Genomic DNA, 18,506 nt, shown 5'->3' with positions numbered 1-18,506 from the left:
TTAAAAAAATCCTGATTATAAGCAAAGACAAGGTCTGAAATACCAGCTCAGATAAAACTCCTATCAGAGCTAACAGCATTTCTAAAACCTACAGGCACTACGGTTCAAGGCACTGATGTCCATGTTTGTAATACTTGTTCTTGTGTACGGAATAATTTCTAAATTCCTCTGACTGTGGAATCCACACTGTCTCACAGCATGGTCAGAAGAGAGTGCTTTTAATGTGTTCAGTGTAGCAGGCAAGAAAACACTCTTACTACAAGTATGTGCCTAAAGACAAGTGAACAAAGTTCTCGTTTCACAAATAAGTACAAGCAATGCCCAGTGTCCCTTGGTAGTATAGAGTATATAGGGAAGGGAGAAGAGAACTAGACCACACCTAACAACCAAAGCTCTCTATCACCAACTTGCTTTCCCAAGAACAGTTACTATCACTCTCAATAGGGGCTAAGCAAGCAAGATCTGACTTTCTATTTTCTCTCTGATTCATTATTGAAAGATAACTTCTGAAAAGCAGGCGCAGAAAGAGATAATCCAAACAATAAGAGATCAGACAAAAAAGGTTTTATACTTGATAATAACGTCAAGGTGTCGCATACACCTTAACACCTGCTATTGCGTTTCTTTTTTCCTTTTGCTGTAACAAAAAACCTGGTGGAGTCTCTAAGTGATACTCTGGAACTTATTACTTAGATAATGTCTAAAATCTTGGTCCAAGAGAATTAACAGAAAAATTCTTCCTAGTTTTTACTTTTGCTAAAAACCCAAGTGTATGCATCTTAAGTTTGCTTATTTTATAGATGCTTAACCTATATTTGGATAATAATTAAACAGAATATTGTTCCATAAAGAATCCTAGTACTCTAGGGCTTTACTTATTTAAGTGACTTGTCTAAGGTTAAACTGCTGGTTAGTGCAGTTAAATAAGTAACTCAGAACTCTGGCTGTAAACATGGCCCACTGGCCTCACTCCCCCTTTTTCCCTGGGTAATGAATACATCCCTCTAGTTCTTTGCACGAACAACAGCTGATATTTGGTGTACGTTTATTGTACACCAAGTCATTCTCACACATCTGTGAGGTACAAAACATGACTACTTCCTTTTATAAATGAGGACATTAAGACTCTGAGATGAAGGTAATGTAGCTAGCCAACAGGATTAGGATTCAATTCTTTTATTTATTTATTTTTGAGCTAAAAATATGTCAACGGGTCAAAGGAGAAAATTTACTTTCATAACAATAATTAGAATAAGAAATTAGAAATAGGATCAACAACAACAAACTAAGGCAAAGGAAAAAAACATTTTCTCTGTATTGGCCAAGTAAAAGAATAAATCTTAAGTGTTTTAATAAATGTATTAATTTCATCACACGACTTTTCAAAAATATTTCTTCAGTAATTTCTTACAATTTATTTAATTAAAAAATCAAGAGTTAAAATGGCATAAACCACTCTGGTTAAATTTTCTCTACCTCCTCAATGTTGGGGTATTACTTCATAATCCTAAATCAAGAAATGGAACTTTCTGATGCACACTTAATATCACTGTTTTGTTTTACCAAAACATTTGGTAAAAATAAACAAGACACTTCTGTATCAATGAGGTTTCAGATACTGTAATGCCAAAATAAGTTTTTTAAATGGCAGCAAGACAAAATGTTTTAATTACCCCTAACATTTAAGGGAAATGAGAAACAAGATCGATAAAACAGCTCTGTACTAAAACTTAAGGTCCTGACTTTCCCCAAGGCCTTGTAGCCACCCTCCCACTGCATTCTGGCTCTGCCCTCCCAGTGAACTCAAGCTGCCTTTGTCAATCAAGGTCAACACTGTCCTCCTCACTGCTAATCCAACACATATTTTTCAGAGTGCCCAACTTCACTCTGGATACATCTGACACTGTTAACCACTCTGTCCCTGAAGCCAGGCTTCCTCTGACATCTGGGACACCACTTACCTATCTGACCATTCCTTTCCTATCTTCTTTGTGGATTTTTTTTTTTCTTTTACTGGTTCCCAGTTGATCCTCTTCTAATTTTTCACACACACCCTGGATGATAACATTGCTTCCTGTAGCTTTAAGCACAACCACTCACTTGCTGAGGACTCTCAAGTATGCTCTCCTGCGTCTTCCTCCTCAGTATCAGACTATTATGATGAAGTACATGGAGAGAACATCTCCACTTGGCTACTCCACCTGTGCCTCCAATTCAACATGCCAGGATTGGAACCAAGCAAGCCCCGCACTCACGTACTTTTCTCTTATGCTCCCCATCACCCAGGCACCCAGGCTTCAGCATACAAAACATCCAACTGGCTTGACCTCCAAGTTTTCATTTCTCCAGGACTATGGTAATGTTCTCTCTCTCCCTCTTTTTTTTTTTAATTTATTTATTTGAGAGAGAGAGAAAGAGAGTGGGAGCATGAGCACATAGGTGGGGAGGGGGAGAAGGAGAGAAAGTCTTAAATGCAGAGCCCTGAGAACATGACCTGAGCAGAAACCAAGAGTCAGAAGCTTCATGGACTGCACCATGCAGGCGCCCCAACTATGGTCATGTTCTTAAATCAGGGTTCTATGCACCTAATTTAGCAAGAGATTTTTCCTGTCTCCAGAGAGGACAAAATCTGACCAGCCATGTCTCTGAAATGCAAATCTGATCATGGCACTGCACTTAAAACCCTACCTGCTCCTACCTGCCCCTGGGCTAATCTAATCCCCTCACCTAAAAGCCCTGAGTGGACAGGCTCCTTACCTCTGATCTCTGGTCTAGACTCATCTCTCAACACTTCAATCTTTCCCTCACCTCCTCCTGCTACAGCCAGGAGACCTACCGAAGCGGTCCACCCACAGGTGCAGTTGGACTGCCTGAAAGCCCTAAGTCAAAAACATCACATGTGCTATATGCTATAAACAATTTAAAACATATAAAAGTGCAGTAAGTTCATCTTTGTTATCACAAAGGACCAGAGGTCTTCATGTATGATCATCTGACTGCAATTCTGCATTCTTTCTTGCATAGGTCACACCAGAATGTGTCAAGTGTGATTTCCTGTTCTGGTTTCTTTCAAGACACTCGTGAAGCATTCCAAGTAGATTCCTTAATTTTTCGTGTTTTTTTTTTTTTTTTAAACTGCTATCAATTCTCACCTAATTGGACAGAAAATAGTTTTTTGGCAAATCACCTTTATTGAATGAATCTCTACAAAATATTCAATTTAGTTTTCTTTTTTCCTTTTTTTTTTTTTAAAGATTTCATTTATTCATTCATGAGAGACGCAGAGACATAGGCAGAGGTGTCCCTCAATTTAGTTTTCATAGATGTGAGTCTCTTCAGTCTTAGACTTCATTCGTTTATATATCTAAGTAAGATCTATAATGACAATAAAAAATATAGCTGTCATAAAGGGGTTTGGAGGCATGCCCTTGACCCTGTGTAGAGACACAAGTTAAGCAGTACCAAATGAAAAGCCTACTAAAGCAAGCACTCGGGATGCTTGGGTGGCTCAGTAGCTGTGTGTCTGCCTTTGGCTCAGGGCGTGATCCCAGGGTCCTAGGATCGAGTCCCACATCAGACTCTCCACAGGAAGCCTACTTCTCTCTCTGCCTATGTCTCTGCCTCTCTCATGAATAAATGAATTTTTAAAAATCCTAAAGCAAGCATTCAGCATGCTACAATCATCAGTCTGCAAGCACAGGACACCTTGAATCTGAGACACCTGCAGATGGGGTAAGAAAGTTTCTGTTGGGCAACCCTAACCTCAGTTTCTTATATGTGCTCTTCTTTCTCTCACTTCCATCTTTTGCATATGCTGTTCCCTCTGCCTGGAACATACCTTCCCCTTAACAACAAACCTAACCATTCACCCTTCCCGTTGTTACCTGTGAGACTCCCTGAACCCAGGAAACCCCCAGAAGCCTGTGCCTATCAATTTTATCTTTTAGAAACTAGCTAATTGCTAGAACAGGAAAAGATACATTTTGAGTCTGACCTTCCCTCCACCCCAACCAGGACTACATCTGCGCAGATGAAAGTGCCCCACAGTGACCTCTGCTTCATTAATGTTAAAATCCCTGCTCTGGGAGGGGCAATAAGCTTCCATAGCATGATATACAATATAAGTATGGGTATGTTTTCTGAGTACACATGTGCAACTTTAAGCCTGCCCATTATGTGCAATGATGAGGTCTCCTTCGAATATTCAAATCCCAGTAAAAGGAGCCTGTTTACCCATTCAGGGAGGCATGACCTTGGAAATTATCCTGTGTTCTCCTTATTTACTATAAATAAATATAACCTTGTGAGGCACCTCCACCTGGTATAATAAGTCTACTACTCACCAAGGAGCTGACCCACAGTGGTTTAGTAACAAGTCTCAACTTTGATGTCACTTTCTCCTGGAAGTGTTTGGACTCCCCAGATCTGATTTGCATGCTCTCCCTTCACACTGAGCTCCTTTCTCCTTGCAACGGCTTTACCCTGGAGGTTTGTGAGTATGGTCTCTGGCTTCCTCAGGACCACCCAGCCTCTAGTACAGTGCCTCACTCATAAAAAGGCAGACATAGAGATATATAAACAAACATATCTCACAATATCACATAGATTTATTAGATGGGTCAATACAAATGAGGTATCTCCTAAACCAAGAACATATTAAAAGGTCAACTCTGAAAGTTTCAGGGCACCTTGGGCATTTCCTGAAATATCACTGTTTGATTACATCATAACGGCACATCCTATATCACTTACCAATAACATTAGTTGTTATCACCTGCATAATACAGCTGAATAAACTTGCCTTTACAACCAATACCAGTTCCTCAACAGGGAAGAGTAAATAAATACACCTAAGGAAATCTTTTCCATTACTGAGCAAATACATTTCAGTACAAAATCAAATCGAAGAAACAGAAGTTGAAGACATGCAAAGAATGTCACCCCTGAATGATAATCCCCAACTGTACTTTAAAACCACTGGGCTTGGGGATCCCTGGGTGGCGCAGCGGTTTGGCGCCTGCCTTTGGCCCAGGGCGCGATCCTGGAGACCCGGGATCGAATCCCGCGTCGGGCTCCCGGTGCATGGAGCCTGCTTCTCCCTCTGCCTGTGTCTCTGCCTTTCTCTCTCTCTCTCTCTCTCTCTCTCTGTGTGACTATCATAAATAAATAAATAAATAAATAAATAAATAAATAAATAAATAAATAAATAAATAAATAAATAAAAAATACCACTGGGCTTTGGGGATCCCTGGGTGGCTCAGCGGTTTGGCGCCTGTCTTCTGCCCAGGACGTGATCCTGGAGTCCTGGGATTCGGCTCCCTGCATGGAGCCTGCTTCTCTGTGTCTCTGCCTCTCTCTCTCTCTCTCTCTGTGTGTGTGTCTCTCAAGAATAAATAAAATCTTAAAAAAATAAAAAATAAATAAAACCACTGGGCTTTCAAGACAGCGGATGTGTCTTCGTACACATTTTCTCTCCTTCAGACAAACCAACCTTAAGTGTGTGTAGGAAACACGCGGCAGATGCAAGCAAGGCCAGGGGGCCGTCGTGGGGTGGCCGTTGCGGGATGGGGCGTGGGGCGGGCTGCGGGCTCAGCTGCGGACACAGCGGCCGCCCGCGTGCACAGCCAAGCCACGTGGGCGGGCGCGCCCCTCCAGCCGGTGGGGGGTGGGGGGTGGGGGTGGGGGGCCGGGATGGGCCGCCCCGGTGCAGGTGCAGCTGCTTAAGAGGAACCCTCACCCGGCTCCCCGAAGAGACAGCCGCGCGCCGTCGTTTCTCTTGGGCCTCTCACATCATGATCGATCCGGCAAGAGCTCCGGGTGTGGCCGCGAGGTTCACCTGCGCAGATGGCCTGCGGGGCACCCCAAGCCTCCTGGGGCTGCTCGAGGAGAACCAGCACCCACCTGTGCGAGGAGAGGTCACAGATGGGGCTGAACCAAGCTCTAAGGTGCCGGGCAGAAGCCAATGCCTATGTCTGCCCACACTGTCATAGGCAGTGGGGTCCACCCAAAACCTACTAACTGAGCTCCTAAGGTGCTAACTAGGATATGCTTTCCTTTCCATCTCCTGGCCTGACAGAGAAGGTCTCAACAAACGTTTCCACATGGATACGCACAGTGGAAGAAAAGCAATGCTAACTGGGAAGTAGGAGCTTATTCAGTGGGAGATGCCATCACCTTTTTCAGAGTTGAGTGTTGGTCTAAAAAGTCCTCAATCTATTCTGTAGCAAAACGAAAAATGCATTATGTCGGATTTCTTATCACTAAGTACTTTATTTTGGAAATCTCTACATTACCTTATTCCTCACTTGTCTTTGTATTCTAGTGGTAGCCCTTGGTAAGACCCAAGATAAATTTGAGTGTGGTCTGTAATATTTTTTACTTGCTTTCTTACTGACACCAGAAACAGGGATTTTTAATCCCTTAGAGCAGGTTTTCAAAACACAGTTGACTCTTGAACAACATGAGTTTAAGCTACACAGCTCCACTAACACATTTTTTTTTCAATAAATACAGAGCAGTATTGTAAATGTATTTTCTCTTTGATTTTCTTAATAACATGTTCTTTTCTCTAGCTTACTTTAAGAATACAGTATATAATACATACCAAATATGTGTTAATCAACTACTTATGTTACCAGTAAGGAAGGCTATTAGTAAAGGCCTAGCGGAGCCAAAAGCTATACAGATTTTGGGTTATGCAAGGGTGGGGGATATTCCCCTAACCCCCACCATTATTCAAGGGTCAACTGTACTTCCTCCTCCACCAAACATTAGGCAAGCTCTAACGTGCTCAAACGGGTTGACCAATGTAGAATTTGTATCATTCTGTCCTTTGCAGATCAAGATGTTTTTTATATAAAAGTATTGGCAAGAATACGGAGAAAAAGGAACCCTCACACACTGTTGATGAGAATGCAAAGTGGTATAACCACTGTGGAAAACAGTATGGGGGTTCCTCAAAAAATTAAAATAGAACTACCATATGATCCATTAATTGCACTACTGGGTATTTACACAAAGAATACAAAAACAGTACTTTGAAAGGATATGTGCATCCCTTTGTTTACTGCAGAATTATTTACAATAGCCAAATTATGGAAGCAGCCCAAGTGTCTATCGGTAGATAAATAGATAAAGAAGATGTGGTAATATGTATACAATGGAATATTAGCCATGAAAAAAGAATGAAATTTTGCCATTTGCAACAACATGGATGGAACTAAAGGGTATAATGTTGAGCAAAATAAGTCAATCAGAGAAAGACAGATACTGTATGATTTCACTCATATTTGGAATTTAAGAAGCAAAACAAATGAACAAAGGAAAAAAAAGACAAACCAAAAAACTGATGGTTATGGAGAATAAACTTATGGTTACAGAGAGATGGTGGGTAAAGGGATGGGTGAAACTGCTGAAGGGGATTAAGAGTACACTTACTATGATGAGCACTGAATAATGTATGGAATTACTGAATCAGTGCATTATACACCTGAAACTAATAACATCCTATGTTAACTAACTAGAATTTTTTATTTTATTTTTTTTATTTTTTTATTTTTTTTTTATTTTATTTTTTTTACTAACTAGAATTTTTTAAAAGGAAGCTGTTCTTTGTATACATCATGCCTTTAAGGACTAGATTTTTTTGGTTGTTTTCCTAATGAAAAATGTGGATAGGGATTATAATTTAGAGTTTTACAATGCTATTGTTAGCAACTTCAATTATTCTATCATTCTCCTGAAGACCGAAAAATTCTAGACTGGGTTATCAGAGCGCTACACTGGCTTAATTTGATTCTCTTTCCTAGCTTGAGAAAAAAAAATGACTATATTCACAAGAAATTAAGATGTAAAATTATTTAAAAAAATCAAATCAATCAATAATTTGAGTAATCCAGAAATATTTTTTAAAGTCATGAAAAGTCTAATTAATTCGAGGTGGCTGGTTGGCTCAGTAGGTAGAGCGTGTGACTCTTGATCTCGAGCCCCCTCATGAGTTTGAGCCCCGTGTGTGGTGTAGAGTTTCCTTAAGAAAACAAAAACAAAAACAAATCTAACCAAGTTAATTTGTCAACTTTGTATCTCCTTAGAAAACCATTTTCTTCTTTTTTATATTTAATGATTACCTAATCCTGTTTCCTCTCCTCTGTTAAATGGCATTATTAAAAATACTCTAATATAGTATTTAATGGTTAATGAAAAGGCTTTTAAAAATATAACATATTTTTTAAAGTGGCATTCCCAAATCTGATTTTCAATGTCATGCTTTAGTTCCTTGCTTGTAACCCATAAAGATTCCACAGAAATGTAATAGCTCAGGAAATTGAATGTTTTCCTTTCTGGGAAATGTTTCCTTTTTGGTTAAGATAATCATTGGGTTTATGTCACATGAGCAAGCTAATCCGAACTCGATGGGTGAGATGAGTAGAAAGATAAGGATGAGTAGACATGACAAGAAGAATTTTAGAAAGTGATCAAATTTGACTTCTGATCAATACACACTAGTAAGGAAGGACGTAAGGCTGGAATCCAAAGTAAATATGGGCAAGTAGGCTGTGACATAATACGTTGCCTTGGATGTAAGACTAAAGCTTCATTAAAAGAAAGCAAAAGACAGCAAAGAAAACTCCCTGAGAAAAAGATATCGCAGTGCAGATGTGCTTGCCAAGACCCAAGGAGGAAGAAGGACCACAAATACCATCACCAGCAAAGCAATAAAGTTTTTATAGGTTGGCAGCCTCTCATTCATGAATTTTATAGAAGCACTTATGAGTGCCATTGTGATTCCTGATCCAGATTCTATTATTTCAATACCACACCCATAGGATCAATAAACATTACTGAGGAGTACTGCATGTGACCTTCACAGACTGTAAGGGTATTTAGTAAGGAGGTAAGACAGTACTCTAACTGAAGTAAGAAAGAAGTGCTAGTAGACAGGAGCAGAGCACACTGCCGTGAAGTGCTGAGAGGAGAGAGCTCACCTCCACCGGAAAAGAGTAAGTCTTCATTTCTTAAACTAATTTGCTAATTTCTACATTTTGAGGAAAATTTAGTTGTGGGCATTTCTCAATTTGCAGATTTGGGGAGTATCTGACCAGGGAGGAGGAAACATACTTTCACTGTTTTTAAAACTTGTAAGATAAATTTCAAACAAACACAAAAGTAGAGAAATTAAAGGATGAACCCACAATTATCAATACTTTACCTTTTTTTTTTTTCCAACCTTTCTCAGGAGCTTTTTGGATTATTTTAAAACAAATCTCATGTATTATGTTTCATGCAAAAAATATTTTAGTATGTACCCATAACACCTAAGGACTTAAAAATAACTACACTATCATGATCTCAACTAACAAAATGAACAAGAATTCCTTTGCTGGATTCTCAGTCCATGTGAAAATTTCCTCACTTATCTCAAAATGATCTTTTTATTTATTGGTATCAGGATCCAAACACTGCATTTACCAAACGTAATTTAGATTAAACCAAATTTATCCATTTGGATGACATCTACCAGAGATCATACACTCAACTCCTAGGCTCATGGAGCTGGCTATCATCCCAGCACTTTGATGGGCTATAGATCTGGACCAAGTCCTGGCCCACTCTTACAGCAGTGGAGAGGCCAGCTCTTGGCACGTAGGAAGGAAGAAGTGCAAATACCAGAAGATAAAGGCTGGAGCTAGTCCATCGGACTCATCATCCCCTGGGCTCTGTCTCCCAAACTAGATGATGGAAGTGGCAGCAACTTTTGTGAGCACGGTACTGCTTATCTGTCTAGGCAAGGGGAAGTCATTGGGGAAGTCAGTGAGAGATGCTTCTGTTGCAATGAGGCCCAGGACCTCCATGGAGGTGGGACATATGTCACAGGAAAAAGGGCATAGCTCTTCTACTGGCAGCAGGGCCAGCTCAGTCATTGGAATGGTTGACCCACATGATTTCTGGCTATGCTTAACTTATCACAGGATCTGCAGGAACAAAAGTGATGAGTAACTGCATTGAAATATTAGTTGATTCGTACAGTAGGAAATCTGTAAACCTGGTGACAGAAACCATGACAGAAACTCAAGGGCCCTCACACAGCTCCCGGATCTCAGCTAGTTTCCAGACTCAGAGATTCTTCATGAAGCAGAAGACAGGTGACCCACAGTTGGGTAGATAGGTATCCCACAGTGACAACTCTTCCTTCCAGCTTTCTTAAAAGGGTGCTTCCAGTATTTATCTGGTAACTGTGCCCCCAGAAACTATACCCCCTGTAATAAAATCTAAGTGATAATTCTTCTGAATCCTTTCTGACTGAGAGGAGAGAGGGTCCCAGCAGGGATTTAGCTTGTGTGGATAGATGGCTAGGACAATGACGTGGCTGAATGGCTTGGGTAATCTGAAAGAACAAAATAGGTAATGGACAGGTTTGGGAAAGGAGTACGATTAGATACACCAGAACACACTCAAAGCACGATAAATCATCTGTCCCATATGAATGTCCAGTTGTGTCCCACATGAATCTGATTGCAAAAGAGCCTGATTAATAATTGTGTGAACACTGTGTTCCACTCTGTAAACGCCAATCTTTGTTCCTAGTCATCTTGATGCTTACTCAGTAGGTTCAGGAGAGAAAAAAAAGAAAAAAAAAAAAAAAAAAGGCCATGGTGGCAGAAATGGATGCCAAGCCTGGGCTAAACCACAGGGTGTCCCTCTCAACAAAGTTAATGATATGGTTCCTTGAAGGAACCAGACAGCTCCTTGTGGAAAGCTGATTACAATGGACCCTTTTCATAATAGAGGAGTAGATGATCTGTTCTTAGTGGGAAAGACATTTATTCTAGATCTGGATTTGTTTTCCTTACCTGTGAGACCTCTGCCGGAATGTCACCGAAGGCCTCATACACTGTCATGGCACCTCATACTACCATGCTTCTACCAGAGGACCTCAGTGTGAGAAGTACAGGGACAGACCAGTGCGTGCAAGTGCCACAAGTTTTATCCTGTTATCGTCCAGAAGCATACAATCATGGCCTAATGGACACGAAGTTCTGGAGATGGCGTGGGGACACAGATTGAAGTTGTGAAGCTGTCTTGGATGGGGTGTGTGTGCATGTGAACCAGTGCCTGGTAAGTTGATGTTCACCCATAGCCAAAACAGATGTGTCCAGAAACAAAGGGCAGGCCCGGGGGTCGCCGCTTATGATGACTTAATAATATATTTGCAAAATATTTTCTTCCTATTCAGTAACTCTGCCCTGTCGAAACTGAATTTCTTCTCCCAAGAGAGAAGCACTCCCACTGGAATTCATAGGCCTAGCCCCACTGGATTAGAACCAAGGCGGCCACTTTCACCTCCCTACGCACTGGGCAAATAAGCACCCAAGACAGACCCGGATGTCTTTTGTGGTCAGTGCCACCACCATTGCTCAACTGGACTTATGCAACAACCTCCAAGCCAGTCTCCCTTCCTCTGCCTTTTCTCCCTCAAACTGTTCTTCCCCTCGAAAGCTTCAATCAGTGCCTATCACTGCCGGGCTGGCGATGGCTTCCCGTTTCACTTAGAATAACTGTAAGTCCTACCCGAGACCTGCAATGCCCTTTTTATCCGGCCGCAGCCTCCCCGCCAGACTGCAACGCCCTCTGCTCCTGCCCTTGTTTCCTGAACTCTGGCCACCCTGGCCCTCTCACTGAACCCTCAGACACACCAAGTTCCAGCCGAACTTTGGGCACCTGATGTTCCTTCCACTGGGACCACTCCTCCCTCAGATCTTTGGCTCATCTTTCAAGCCTCCACTCCAGTGTCAGCTCCTTAGGGACACTAGGTCACCCTCTGCTGGGCCCAGTCCTACACTCCCTACCACATCACCCATGTTCATTGTCTCTGGAGCATTCATTACCACCTGTGATAAGGGTATTTACTGACTTAGGGACCTGGTTTCAATGCTAGGATGTGCACTTTGCAATGCTTTATCCTCTGCTGTCTTCCAAATGGTAAAACTGGTGCCTGGCAGGCTCAGGTTGATGCTCCACACATTTTTACAGACTGACTGAGTCTTGACTAAGGGAGGGGATGAGACAAGGGTATTTACTGACTCACTGAATTGGTTTCAGTGCTAGAATGTGAACTTTGTGATGCTTTATCCTCTGCTATATTCCAAATGGTAAAACCAGTACCTGGCAGGTGTTCCACATATTTTTATAGATCGACTAATTTCTGACTAAGGGAGGAGTCTTAAAAAAAAGGTCAGAGCATTTCTAAGCAAGCAGGACCGCTAATAGCTCCACACCACAGAGGGAAGGTCTGGGCCACTTCAGTTGGCAAAGAACACTACCAGGTAAGGTCCTGGGCAGGAGCCAAGACAGAGCATGATACAGGAACTAGATGAGCAGAGTCAGTAGCACATATGGCCTTGCAACAAGGTGCAGAAGAGAGAAATTTCCTTTTGTGGTATCATGTATGTATACATGATATTTATGTATTTTCTATTTCCTTTCCTCCCCCACCTCTTTCCACTACGAAAGGGTATGTTGCTTACATGTACCTCTGGGTATACAAAATGGAAAAGGCATTGCGACAGGACTGGAAAAGAAATGGCTATTACTCTGGAGGGCCTAGACTCAGGAGAGGTTTGTAGTAATTGATGAGCTTTTGGGGTGTCTCCTTCTAGAGAAGGAGGGAGAGGGTTTTTAATTATACATGGGATAGGGCATCACATTAGAATGACATTTTAAAATAAAATGGACACCCTCCACCCTGCTTCATTTTTTCTTTATAGGACCACCTGCTCTGTTATATGGTCACTTGTTAATTCATTATCCCCTCACTAGAATGTGACTTAAGGGCTTTGTTCTGTTCACTGATGCCACCTGGCACACAGTAAGTGCTCAATTGTTACTGAATATATGAACAAATGAATGAACAATGGAGAACCTGTCCAGACTCTCTATTTCTAATACTACTCAGATTTCCTCTAGGGGAATGACCTCCTTTCCACTGTGTTCGGCCGCTGTGACAGGGAATCCATGGACTTGCCTTCTACAATGGAAGGCAAAGGGTCTCTGGAGACACCCAGCCCTTCACCCTGTTCCAGTGCCACCAGGAGGTAGACACGTCACCTAAGCTTCAAGAATTGATTTTCTCAATCCTGGGACTCTTGAGTGAAAGAGTCTATCTTGACTGAAGGACAGAGGGAACAGTTGGCCTTCAACTACTCCCGGCAGTGGCACTATGCCCTCCTGCTACATCCTCCCTCAGCTTCTTCCATGTGGTTCCTTGGTTCCCAGGAACAACCCCGAAGGTCATCCACTTCCCAGACTGGTTCTCTAGCCATTCAAGTGTTCAAGCTCAACAATTAACAACTCTGGGGACATCTGACACCGTTCCAATAAGTTCTCTTTTGGCTTAAGCTGGTCAAAGTTTGTTTTTGTTGCTTCTCAACAGAAGAACGTTAAAGTCAAAATCAAACACTGGTACAGGAAGTACAGAAATCAGCTGTTTGTATATATACAGGGTTGGAGGAGCGATCACCAACAGTCCTTCCATGTTAACTACACTGTCTTCAGTGTTGCACATTCCTGTTAAATCTTTGAACACATGTGTACATGTCATATATTGTTGTAATCGTGGTAGATGTTATAGACTGAATTACATCCCTATAGAGATGCTGACATGCTAACCTCAATACCGTCAAAGTAACCTTATTTGGAAATAAGGTCTGAGTAGATGATCAAATTAAGAGGAGATTATTAGAGTGGGCCCTAATTCAGGGAGAAAGCCATGTGAATATGTAGGCAGGGAGAAAGGCAATACTTTGTGCCTTTCTCTACATGCCAGAGCACAAGGCACCCGAGACAATCAGAAGCCAGCACAGAGGAGCAACCACCCCTGCCAACGTCTTCATCTGACTCCTAGCCTTCAGTGCTGAGACACAAATTCCTGCTATTTAAGCCACCTGGTTTGTGGCACCTTGCTACAGCAGCCTTAGCAAACTCATACAATATATATGATTTTCTTTTCTTTTTTTTCCCCTCACTTTAAAATTGTAGCTGTCATTTTTCATGTTGTTGCACTGTTTTCCTGTCGATGTTGTCAACTGTTCTGAGGTAGTGGCTCATGCAACACCCCAACTCACTGGTCTGCCATAACTGGACATTCACTTTGACTTTTGTGCCTACACCATATTGTGAAGAATAACTTGTGCATATAGCTTTTTTTCTCCTTTTGGATAACTTTCTGAAAACGTCACTAGAGATGGATGACCATGAGGCCTGGGGCTAAGCGGCTTTGCAGAAGGAAGACAATGAATGCACTTTGTCTCCAAGGGCACACAAGTGAATGGGTTTTGAATTCTGAATGGGAAGAACGTTGACATACGCCAATGGGAAAGAAGGGAGTTCTAGACAGCGGGGGCAATGTGAGAAGCGCGAAGGGAGTGTGAAAGCCTACAGCAGATGCAGGAAGACTGGATGGCAAGCTCTGGCAGGAGAAGGGAGAAAAACAGATGGAAAGTGACACTCCGGTTGCACAAAAGTCCATAAACTCATTTAAGGAACTGGGGCTTGATTCCAATGGTGGGAAAGAGTTGAACATGAACAGTGGCTCTGACTAGAGAGTGTATGAAGCTTGGCCTCAAGGAGGTGATGAGGTGGCTGTGAGGGGAAGGGTTAAGGAGACTGAGAAGCAAGGTGATCCTGAGAGTCAATGAATGGGACCTAGTGACTCCATGAGGAGGGGAGCGATGACTCCCAGGTCTCTATCCTACTGGGTTGAAAGACTGACAACGTCATGAGATGTTCACAGATTTCCTCAACCTCCACCGGCAAGTCCCACCTTGAGTCCTCCCAGTACATGTGATACGAGTTAGAAACCATGGCGACACCATGTGGGGCGGTAACATTCCCTCACCATTCACCAACTCCCTGACCTCTCACCACTCAGTGTAACACGGTCCTCGACAATTTCTGTGTCAGAATCCATCAGAGACCTTCTTGTCCCCATTTTTGGTCACCAGTCATCATCCTTTTGCCTTTCCTTAGAAATGTCTTCCTTGGCCAGGGAGTCCATACCTCCTTGCTCTCTTTCCCTTCCTTGAACCATCTTTTCCCTGCCTCCCTCCTTCCCTCCCCAGAATTTCAGTTCTTCAAGTGACACCCTCCACTTTCTTCAAGTCTGTTTAAACCTCACCCCATCTTACAATTTCCGTTGCCACCATCACACGCAGGATGTGCCCACACAGCGAGGTGGTGGTGCTGCTGCAGCCAGCAGCCAGGCTTCCTAATGTCCAGCTCTTACTCTCATGCTCACCACATGATATTCATTTCTAAAAGTAAGACAGGAAACTGCCATTGCAGCTATAATCATTAGGGTCGGCTGCACCTCTTTCAAGAGGCAGCATAGTTCAGTGGTTAAAAATGAACCACTTAGTATTAGAAGTTCTATTTGTAGACTCAAATCTCATTTCTGCCCCCTCCTGAGTGACCTAAGGCAGGTGACCCATATATACCTGGGCTTTTTCATCTGTAAAAATGAGAATAATAGCATCTAACATGGCAGGTAGTTAACGAAGATCAAATAGGCTAATATATCGGAGCACATGGGGCAGTCTGCCACACGGTAAGTCCTCAATAAATGTTGGCTCTTGTTACTCTGGTCCATGCCATTCATTATCTGACCAGCTGATTGGTCCTGACATGAATATTGGCAGAGGGGAAGATTTTATTTTTTAAGAATGTAAACATCATTCCGAAAACATGCGGTTATTAATTCAAATCAACAAGCATTTACTGGACAAGTACTGTGACAGCATATTAACTCCTGTATTAGACAAACTTTTCTTTGGTGTTCAAAACAGCATCTGCAAATCTCAAACACCCGGAAAATGCTTCAGAAAGGTTCAGACATATGCCTGGGACTCCATTCTTAACTCTCCACCTACAGGAACTTAGATACACAGATGAGGGGAGCAAACTTCTCAAGTGGGGTCACTGTGATGACACAGAGCACCCACCCCGGAAGGGCTGACGACACCCCCACGCCTGCATGAGCAGACCCTGAGGCAAGCCCTCCTCACTCCCAGCTGAATAACAACCGGGCCCAGAGGCAGTGGAGAGGTGCCCATTCGAATGGGCACATTTGTTTCACTGAAAACAGTCCAACAGAGGACTCCACAGCAGTTTCTAAAAAGGGACCCCTGAACAGGGTGGGCCTGAAAAACTCACCATTGGATGCTCGCATCTGCCGCCGGCGTCCCACGCGGTCCAGCCCAATGGGGGTGCTCTGGGAAAAGGTGAAGGGCCGCAAGCGGGCCGAAACCGCCTTGTAGGGCAGCACCTGGTGAGCTGGCACGGGAGGCCTGGCTGCCGGCTACAAAAGGAAAGCAAAACGCTGTGAGGGGATGCCAGGAAGTGGCACCTCCTGCAAAGCTCTTCACACGCACAGCAGTGAGCAGGTCGGCGCCGTCACCTCCAAGCCACTCACACATGTGAAACACTTTCTCCAAATCGTGGCAAGAGCTTCAGGCTGCACTGGGGCTCAGTTGTGATGAATTATTCCAAGATTTTAGAAAACCAGTATCGACTCAAGAGCTCTTACCTCACGGCACACATTTCATCTTATTTGTCAGTAACGTACCAAAGGCTAATACTCTAGTAAGAGCAACGTGTCCAAGAAGAAGAAAAGCAGATTTAGGAAGTGGTGGCTTTCTCACACAGATGCAGAGGCAGAAGGGTAAGAAGATGTGTTCCCGGCAGCCGCCTCGAGGGGAAGCACACGGTGCCAAAGACCCAGTCCTGGATGACAGCCTCGACTGGCACACCCATCAGGGACATCCACATGCAGGCACTAGGTATGTGTTTGTGGAATACAAATGTTCCTTACCTAAACTATCATGACAAATAAGCTTTGTTTAAAAGAAGAGTTGGTTTTCCATGAATTTACCCAGGTCTGTTTAGAATCACCTATGTACCCTGTTGATTTTCCCATGTGAATGATCTCTATACAGCGAAGGTCAAGTTGGTTTATGCTTTCCTTAGGTTTTCTTAGTATTTTCCACCCAATTCCCTAAATGAGCTTACAGTACATAAAGTTATCATACCACATTCCTTCTTGATGCTCCAAAGTGAAATGATTTCGAAGTGCTTTCGATTTTCCCCACACTGTGTTTTAAGTTAAAACAGATTACAGTTTGTTTTGGTTCAGAATTATTTCCTAGCATATAGCTCATCTCAATACCACAAAAAGTTCACGGTATTCTTCCATTTAATTTTTTATCTTAAGAATACAATTCAATTGAACTCTATTAAACAAGAGGTATTTGAGCACTTCCTATAAACAAGGCATCAGGCTGGGCTCTACGGGGAGAATGTAAATATAAAATCCAATACTAACATAGATTTTCCCCTTTAAGAGAATATTTTGAGTCACTTAAGATATCAGCTAGCAAGCTCAAAAAGTAAAACTGGGCACTTACTTATATACTATTCTGGGAACCCCTGACTATGGCTGGGTCTCACCATTAGCATACACTCCTCCTGAACAGGGCCTTTATTTAAATGTTTTGTAGACTCAAAGTGTTCTTTGGGTAACTGTAAGTACTTGTTGAATTACTAAGGGGAAAAGATAAAGATTTTTAATCTATTGGTAAAGCAGTTGCAAAGCAGCAACTTGAATGTAAAGAGTTAAAAAATGGTAGGAAAATGATTTCCTTAGCTCCTAAAGAACCGATTTCTTATTTTCTTCTTATCTTTACATTTTAACATTGGAGGACACTTTCTCTTTCAAGAACTTCTTTCAGGAAGCTCACTAAATGTGCACTGCTACTTTTTCCTTATTAAGATCTCAGGTGATTTAGAACAAACGGCAAACTAGTTTCACATACTGTTTGAGATTCCAGGAAAGACAGAAGATTAGTAAAAGGCATCCACACGTCAGACGGTTAGTTTAATTCATGCGTGCTTTCAAAGTCAGGAAGAAAGATTGGGAGTCTGTCGTCCTTGAGGCAGAGAGAAGAAAGAAAATCAGTGGCCTGTTTAGTTTACAGAGGAGAACAAAGGCCAGGAAGCTGGAGGACTTGGTTTGCTTTGGTAGAAGCACACCAGATCTTACTTGGGCTAGAAGACTCTCTATTTCCTCTGTCTGGCTGTTCCCATAGAAGCTGACCCCGCCTATCACAGAGATGGGGCGTCTTCTCCGGCTTCCTCTGGGGCAGCCCACAGCAGGGTTCTGGTCTGCAGGGACTATGGGGGCCGTGTTTGGCTGGTGGTCCCCCTCCGAGGTGTCCTCTTTCTGGGGGTCTACAGCAATTGAATCTTCAGGAATAGACAGACTTCGATGGGCCAGCTGGCCATAGTCAGAGAGTGGTCGGGGCCTTGATCTTCTCCCAGAACCCCATTTCCTCCTGGTGATCCTCTGAGACTCTGTCCTTTCTTCATCTCGGGATGAGCCCCGCCTCCAGGATTCCTCTGTCATGACCTTTTCAAATGTGAACAAGTTAGGTGAGCACCAAGATCCAGGAAGGTAT

General features: G+C 42.7%; 1 protein-coding gene across 5 annotated transcripts in view; it reads right to left on the bottom strand.

Annotated features, from left to right (window-relative positions):
• The window catches only part of SPATA13 (spermatogenesis associated 13), a 144,167-nt gene that overhangs the window by 39,650 nt on the left and 86,011 nt on the right, over positions 1-18,506 (bottom strand). For 3 of the 5 annotated variants that reach the window (XR_005378457.1, XM_038573468.1, XM_038573469.1), the window contains 2 exons: positions 18,092-18,457; positions 16,207-16,351 (listed from right to left, as the gene is read on the bottom strand). Coding sequence is in view for 2 of the 5 variants with exons in the window: in XM_038573468.1 (XP_038429396.1) it covers positions 16,207-16,351; positions 18,092-18,457 (511 nt within the window). In the remaining 3 variants the exon portion in view is untranslated. Of the gene's footprint in view, positions 1-5,229; positions 5,280-5,491; positions 5,609-16,206; positions 16,352-18,091; positions 18,458-18,506 lie in introns of those variants that run through there. The other 2 variants (XM_038573471.1, XM_038573472.1) reach the window with 2 other exon arrangements.

This window comes from Canis lupus, chromosome 25 (assembly GCF_011100685.1).
Source record: "Canis lupus familiaris isolate Mischka breed German Shepherd chromosome 25, alternate assembly UU_Cfam_GSD_1.0, whole genome shotgun sequence".
Lineage (NCBI taxonomy): Eukaryota > Metazoa > Chordata > Mammalia > Carnivora > Canidae > Canis > Canis lupus.
Note: the sequence above shows the minus strand (reverse complement) of the source record. Positions and strands in the feature narration are given on the sequence as shown.